This window comes from Muntiacus reevesi, chromosome 18 (assembly GCF_963930625.1).
Source record: "Muntiacus reevesi chromosome 18, mMunRee1.1, whole genome shotgun sequence".
NCBI lineage: Eukaryota > Metazoa > Chordata > Mammalia > Artiodactyla > Cervidae > Muntiacus > Muntiacus reevesi.
The window spans coordinates 33073588-33081896 of NC_089266.1; the positions used below are offsets into that span (position 1 = coordinate 33073588).

General features: G+C 45.9%; 1 protein-coding gene across 1 annotated transcript in view; it reads right to left on the reverse strand.

The window, feature by feature from the left end:
• Positions 1–7021, reverse strand: part of GLP2R (glucagon like peptide 2 receptor) — a 43109-nt gene extending 36088 nt beyond the window's left edge. The window contains exons 1-2 of the mRNA XM_065910910.1: positions 6833–7021; positions 863–950 (exon numbers count right to left, since the gene is read on the reverse strand). Of these exons, the coding sequence (XP_065766982.1) occupies positions 863–950; positions 6833–7021 (277 nt within the window). The remainder of the gene's footprint in view (positions 1–862; positions 951–6832) is intronic.
• Between the last annotated feature and the right edge of the window lie 1288 nt (positions 7022–8309).

Sequence of the window (8309 nt, forward strand, 5' to 3'; positions counted from 1 at the left end):
TCCTAGATGAAAGTTAGCACCATGGGAGACTGAAGGACACCCGCCCACACACACGTATAATCGATTCCTGGGTTAATCTATGACAGTGGCTCATGTCATGTGATTAGGTGGCCAAAGTACTATGACACATGGCTTATATCAAACATGGTCACATGCATGTATATTCCATCTTGCATGCTCTTTTACATAGGAAGTGGGTAGCCTTTGTAACTGTCTGACCCAACTGAACACAGCAGAAGTGACTTCCAAGGCTAGGTCACAAAAGGCAACATGGCCTCTGCTCATGCTTGTGCTTGCAACCCAGCCAGTGTGCTGTGAGGAAGCCCAGGCCATATGGAGAGGCCGCGTGGATGTGGCCCAGCCAACAGCCCCAGCATGACTCCCAGCATCAACCAGCAGATGTGGGCATGAACCAGACTTCAGATGATTCCAACCTCTGGTCTTTGAATCTTTCAGCTAAACTCCAGACATTGCAGAGCAGATATAAGTCCTCCCCAATATTCTCTGTTTGAATTCCTGACACATAGAAACTGTGAGAGAAATGTGTGCACTCAAAGTCGTTTCAGTCATGTCTGACTCTTTGCAACCCTATGGACTGTAGCCCACCAGGCTCCTCTGTCCATGGGATTCTCTAGGCAAGAATACTGGAGTGGGTTGTCATGCCCTCCTCCAGGGGATATTCCTGACCAAGGGATCAAATTTGCATCCCTTATGTCTCCTGCATTGGCAGGCAGGTTCTTTACCACTAGCGCCACCTGGGAAGGCCCATGAGAGATAATAAATCATTGTTATTACTGTTTTGAGCCATTACGCTTTGGGGCTATTTGTTACACAGCCATAGATAACTGATACATGTGCTTACCAGAAGTTTCCTTGAGTAAGTCTCTCAGACACTTCTCTTTGTACTGAGCCCACTTCCGAGTTGTCTCCTCAAGGAGAGATCCTGTAACCTGAGCAGAAAAATATCATAGTGAACTCCAGTTACCAGCAAGCACATGTTATCACATTTAATCACAGGTTATCACCTCACACCATGATTCTCAAACCTTCCCACTGATAAGCCCATAATCGCTTGCACCACAAAACAATTTCTTTTGTATCTTATGTCCTATCTTAAATATTGCTGCTGTTGTTTAGTCACTAAGTTGCGTCCAACTCTTTTGTGACCCCATGGACTGTAGCCTGCCAGGCTCCTCTGTCCATTGGGATTTTCCAGGAAAGAATATTGGAGTGGGTTGCCATTTCCTTCTCCAGGGGATCTTCCCGACCCAGGGATCAAACCTGCATCTCTTGCATTGGCAGGAGGGTTCTTTATCACTGAGCCACCTGGGAAGCCAGATGTGGGGGAGACTATTGTAAATTGCAGAAATATTCTATTGAAAGGCATTCAAACACACTAATAGACAGAGAGAACAAAACAAGCAAAACCCATCCATGAGCCCTACAGGAAGCCAGTTTTCACCTCCTGTGTAATTAGTCCAATCTACCTCACCCCCCACGCTCACCACTGCCCAGCATGCCCCAGACCCAATCCCATGGCATCCACAGGGTCTGTGAGTAGTTCCTTTGCAATTTTTCCAGGGAATGACACAGACAGCTTTCTGAAGACAAGCAAGGATGGTCATCATTAGACTAGAGGTTCCCAAACTTTCTCAATTCTTGCTGCCTTTCCAGTCTTAATAATTTTTCCACAGCACCCCCAGGCCAATAGAAATACCATATCTAAAGTTCCATTAATCAGACTTCCCTGGAGGTCCAGTGGTTAAGAATTCGCCTGCCAATGCAGGGGACCTGGGTTTGATCCCTGGTCTGGGAGGATTCAACTTGCCGCAGGACAACCAAGCCCACATGCCCCAAGTACCGAAGCCCACATACCTAGAGCCTGTGCTCCACAACAAGAGGAGCCTCCTCAGGGAGACGCCCATGTGCCGCAACTAAAGAAAGCCTGTGTATAGCAGAAAGACCCAGCGCAGCCAAAAAATAAACACAGTGCCATTAATTAAGTGGAGAAGGCAATGGCAACCCACTCCAGTACTCTTACCTGGGAAATCCCATGGATGGAGGAGCCTGGTAGGCTGCAGTCCATGGGGTCATGAAGAGTCGGACACGACTGAGTGACTTCACTTTCATTTTTCACTTTCATGCATTGGAGAAGGAGATGGCAACCCACTCCAGTGTTCTTGCCTGGAGAATCCCAGGGACGGGGGAGCCTGGTGGGCTGCCGTCTATGGGGTTGCACAGAGTCAGACACACTGAAGCGACTCAGCAGCAGCATTAAGTACATAGGCTAAACAACTTATTAAATATTTACCTCCTAACAACTTGGTACCTACGGGGGATGATGCGTGCTTGTGCTTAGTCACTCAGTCGTTCCGAATCTCTGTGACCCCGTGGACTGCAGCCCGCCAGCCTCCTCTGTCCATGGGGATTCTCCAGGCAAGAATACTGGAGTGGGTGGCTATGCTCTCCTCCAGGGGATCTCCCCAACCCAGGAATCGAACCCATATCTCCTGCATTGCAGGTGGATTCTTTACCGTCTGAGCTACCAGGGAAGCCCAGTGGGGATGGTAAAACATCTCAAATCTAACAGTCAGATGGACCACTACCACCTGTGTTCCTGTTCCCCCCTGATATTTGCAGTGTTTGCTTTTTATCACAGCAGCTGCAAAGAAGCCCAGCTTTGCAAAGATACATCATCCAAGGGAAAGTAGTGCCATATACTTTTGAAACCATGGACTACCTCGAGTTCGTCATTCGCAGATGGAATGTATCCCTACTTCCCTCAAAAAATTAAAACTCAAAAAAAAAAAATTAAAATTCCTAACAGCACCCCTGCCAGTTCACAGCAGGGGTACCCTAGGACATGTTAGCACACAATTTGGGAACCATGGAATGAGCCAGTAAGCAGTTATCATGATGATAATGATGATGAAATAATTGGTATTTATCCCTTGGTTTCTGTTTCCAGTGCATTTTAAATCTCCATTAATAATCTCTCTTTCTCTGTTATGGCCCAAGAGGCACGATGGTACATTAGCAACACACTGTTTAAAGAAATACATGTCCTAATGGGAACATAACTGACTATATTCATTTTACAAATTCAGCAGAGATGTTGGTAACCAAATGATCAGCTTCCAGAATCCTCCAAGTCACCCAAGGGAAGACCTTTCCTTGGATAAAGTGCCATTTATTTGCATCAGGACCTAACAGAGGGAGAGACAATGAAATCAATCGTGCATGTGAGCTATCCATGGGCTAACATTCTCTTAGCCCCCTGCTCTCTGCCACGACTGACGGCCATGGTCAAAAGGAAAAATAAAACCAAAGCAGCACTGAATCTGATCCGTCTAGAAAAGCCGGACAAATTCTGAGCATCTTCCCAGGTACTTGTCCTAAGGACACCAACAACATGAAAGGCTAATCTAAGTTCAGTCACAGCCAAATCTTAATCAGGTAGTGGTGAGTGGATATTTTCTAGCTGGAAAAATCCAGCTCGATTCTGATTCCTCTTTCTCTTGCAAGGGTAACCAGCACCAACTCACTCGACCGAGAAGGGATTAAGAAAAAGGCAAAAAAAAGCCTCTGTTGACTTGCTTTTAACAACACCTCTATTATTCTTTGTTACCAAAGGAATAGACTTCACTGTAGATAAAATAAAAAAATGAAGACAAGCAGAAAGGGGAGACGAAATGAAATCTTAATCTTTTTACCCAGAAATAACTATCTCCCTCCAGACTCTTCTCTCTGTACTCACATACAATCCTTTTTCTTTTTTCTTTCTTTTCTCTTTCATTTTAACCCAAAAGAAAATCATATTATTGTGTAGTCTCTTTTTATACTAGAATATACACTGTGACTACATTTCCATGTCAAAAACTATACTTCTAAAACACCATTTTAAGAGCTCTGTAATATTCTACGGATGAGTGTGATACAATTTATTTCTCAAATCCTCTAGCAAATTGAACATCTACATTGTTCTAGATGTTTGCTAATATAAATGATACTGTAATGAAAATATTCACAGCTAAACACTCGAGCACATCTTTGTTTTCTTAGGGAAAATTCTTTGAGTTGGAATTTCTGGGTCATCAACTATACATTTTTAAAAGCTTTTGACAATATACTGCCAAATTATCCTAGCCAGAAAGAATTTTTTTTATTTAAAAATATGCACCTTTTTACACTCTCATCAGCAAAGTATGAAAGAACCACACATTCACTTCTTAAAAAGCCTGAGAGAGTTTATATTTTTTGACACCAAAGCAACTGCTAATTAACTCAGCTGAGCTGTGGGAAGGGGGAGGAGGCATGAGGATACAGCACTGTTTCCCAACTTGAATTTAGAATCTAAACTATCCCTGAGAATTTCTCATTAAGGGAATTTTATGGTGACTTCCTGCCAAAAAAACACGCCATGGTCATTTATATCCATGCAGGGCGAGCGTCTACGAGCAAAAGTCATTGTGGAAATCTACGCCAAGGCTCGTATAACATAAACATCTGGAGAAAGAAGATGGGTTGGAAGATGGGTGACCCAGAGGAGGGTCTTCAGGATTTTATACACATAACACAGGACAGACAGAGGGAAGAGGTTCTGAAAACAGACTGGGTGGTGGAGGCAGGGGAGAGAGACTGCCCATAGGCACATTATCGATTATAAAAATACCAAGGTGTAGTTTGGTCAGCGTCATCCGCCAGCCTGACTCACTGCAGATTTGGCTGTTGTCACATAGAAATATTCGTATGTCAACAGCTTCTAAGGAATGCTGGGGAAGAAAGAACACAGGACTTTCAAGTACCCTGGGGGTAGGCGCAATGTCTCCACTGCTCACAAGCTACATCATCGCAGGTGATCGGACAAGATCCTATGAATCTTGGTGGTCAGTGACAGTCACCTTCTCAGAGGCTCGTTGTGGGATTTGGGCAAGACCATTATGACAAAATGCCGAGCACTGCAGTAGAACTTGGCACCTAAGAGACAGCTGACCCATGGTTGTGGAGAGGAGATGAACAAAATCAGAGAGTTAGCTGAACATATACTTCATTTTGAATATGAGACAGAGAACTGGAGCAAGGGTGAGTGATCTGTATCAACTCTTCCAACAATGGCCCCGCCACTAAGTCCCAGGCCACCTGCCCCAAGGAACGTTACGGTCACTCGCCAAGAGGCAGCCACCATGGCAAAATCCCAGGCAACCCTGAACTGGGTTCACATCTACTGTCTGAGGGTTTGAAGCCAGCCTCTGGGAGGACGTGGATGTAAAGAATTTGGTGCAGGTTTTCTGCCTGTCTGGTTCTGGACCAACATCAGAGAAAGTCTGATAAGGTGAGCACTGATGAGAACCAGCACCCCAGCCCTCCCTCTATGGGGGCAGGAGGGATACAGATTTCCAAGGCTGCAAGCAGAGATGAACTCCGCCCATGGACCAAAGGAAGAAGAAAAGCATTGAATTCTCAAAGTACTTCCTCACTCAGGTGAATGGAACTGAAGTTCCTTCACATCATGGCCCAGAATAAAGAAGAAACCTTGAGGGGCCTCCCTGATGGTCCAGTGGCTAAGAATCCTCACTCCCATTGCAGGCAGCCCAGGTTCCATCCCTGGTCAGGATACTAGACCCCACATGCTGCAACTAAGAGTTCTCAGCTTGTTGGATGGCATCATCGACTCAATGGACATGAGTTTGAGCAAACTCCAGAAGATAGTGAAGAACAGGGAATCCTGCAGTCCATGGGGTCACAAAGAGTCAGACACGACTTAGCAACTGAACAACAAATGCTGCAACTAAGATCCGGCACAACCAAATACATTTTTAAAAATTGGGGAAAAAAGGAATCTTGCAAAGCGAAGGGGCAAATGTCTCCTCTCCTTGGATAAGAAAAAACAAGCTGCCAGAATGCCCAACTAAAGAAGATAGTTACAAACAAACATGATTTACCCTTGAAGTCCTTAAACATCAGGCCATGGAGCTCAGTTTTCTGACAGGAAAACGTTCAACTTCCTTGAGCTTTAGTTTTCTCATCTGTAAAGGGGGTTAACAGGAAACCTCCCTCCTAGGTTTGCTGAGAGCATGAAATAAAATAAAGAGCCCCAGACCTGGTACCAGACCTGGAGCATAGTAAGTGTTCAACAAAAATGTTAGCTTGGGTTAATAAGTATTTTGTTAAGGAAAAAAGCAGATTGCAAGACAATATTTATAGTATAAGCCTCTGTTGTTTTTCTTTTAAACTATATGTAAATAAATGGTAGAAAAGTGTGAGTGTAAGCCAAAAAATATGAATAAAGGTGATCTCTAGGTGGTGGGAGTACAGTAATTTGCAGTTTGTATTTATACATCTCCAGATTTTATGAGTTTATTTTTGTAAATAAACATTCTGTATTTTTATAATAGGAAGGAAGGAAAAAAGGAAGATAGGAAGGAAAGAAAAAAAAAATCCACTTATTCAATCTAAATACTCAAACCTGGAAGAATGATGAATGCGAACAGAGGAAACATGCAGGAATTTTTTAAATGCTATTTGCAGAGTTCACGCTGACATGCGAAAATGCTTATCATCTGATAAGCATAAAGGGGAGACCAGGATACAAAATGTTTTCCACATCCTAATTCCAGCTGGGGAAGAAAAAAATGCATAGAAAAAGGATTTGAGGAACATATGCCAAAATATCAACAGTGATTACCTCTGAAGTTTGGATTATGGTTGATTGTTATTGCCTTAATACCATTTTACATTTTCCAAATTGCCTACAAGAGGCCTGAAGTGCTTCTATCATCAGAAAATACATACGCCTGATAACAATAACAATAATAATACAAACGGCTCTTACTTGTTTGATGGAAACCAGAAACAGCAGGGCCAGGAAGGGCCTCGCAGGGGTCCAGCGAGCCGGCTTTCGAGGGGAGGAGAGAGGCCCAGCCCCCCGGGCGGCAGGGGTGTCCATGAACAGCACGTGGGCTCCGGGCAAGGGGCTCACTGCCCTCCTCCGGGACCCTGCCCAGCTCGGCTCCGGCCTCATCTTTCTCACTGTGGGTCACAAGTGTCAGCACATCCTTCGAACAGTCCAAGATGTACCGCAGGCGGCCGCCTCTTGCATTCCTTTTCCTCCGGCGAGAAGATGTTTGCACAAACCCTCTGCACGCCGCCCCTGAGAGCGTCTGGCCCAGTCTAGAGCCATCTACCGAATCTCCAAAGTTTCTCATCCCCTGTCCCGCCTCCCCCTCAAAAGGCAGGGAGATTTTTCCCAGACCTCCCGCCAGTGCTGGGACTTCCTGGGCAGAGGCCGCCCAGGAGAAGAGGCAAGGCATACAGCAGGTTCCACCCCTGAAGCCCCACTAGCTGCAAAGGACCAGGGTGGGACTGACCTGGATTCCAGGCCCTGAGGACCAGTGGTGGGAGGATGGGCCTCCAGGTCTGAGGTGGGCGTCTTCATCATGGGGGACACTTGTTACTGAGGCTTTAAGTTTGTCCAGGATGGGCTGAGCCCACCTACCAAGGCACGGTCTCCTCTGGGCCCTGTTTGTGCCAAGACTTCCAGCAAGACAGCTTTTCTGCCCAGGAGACAGCAGCTCCTGCCCCAGAGTCTGAAGCAAAACCCCCATCAGTGGGTTTCACTGGGGGTCCAGTGGTTGGGAATCCACCTGGCCAGGCAGGGGACATGGGTTCAGTCCCTGGCCAGGGAAAATAGGATTCCACATGTCGTGGAGCGGCTAAGCCTGGGCACCACAACTACTGAAGCCTGAGCGTGCTAGAGCCCGTGCTGCACAAAAGAAGCCACCACAATGAGAAGCTCAGACACCACAATCACAGAGCAGCCCTCGATCTCTGCAGCTCGAGAAAGCCGGCGGGCAGCCACAAAGACCCAGAACAACCAAATAAATACTTAAAGCAAAATAAAACCCCATCGCCGACTTGAGCTCCTGCTACACAGCAGCCAACCAACATGCTGAAAAGTCAAAAACGTGCTCGCCTCTAGATGGCTCTCACCTGTGAGCAGAGGTCGCTCAGTCCACCAGGCAGATCCTTTGTCAGAACCCACGATCCATTATTGCCAACTAACAGGTGTGTAGTTTTCCACCACAACTCACATGGACAAAATCTTCTTACCGGGCATCCTACTTCGTTCGTCCTTACAATAATCCTGTGAGGGAATGGTTATTTCTCTGCTTGATGGCTGCAACATTGAGGTTCAGAGAGGTTAAGTGGCTTTCCCAAGGTCACACAGCAAGTTAAAGGTGGAGCCAAGATACCCAGGTCTTCTGACCAGTCACCTGAGCACAGAAGCTTGGTAAGGTCCCACATCTGAC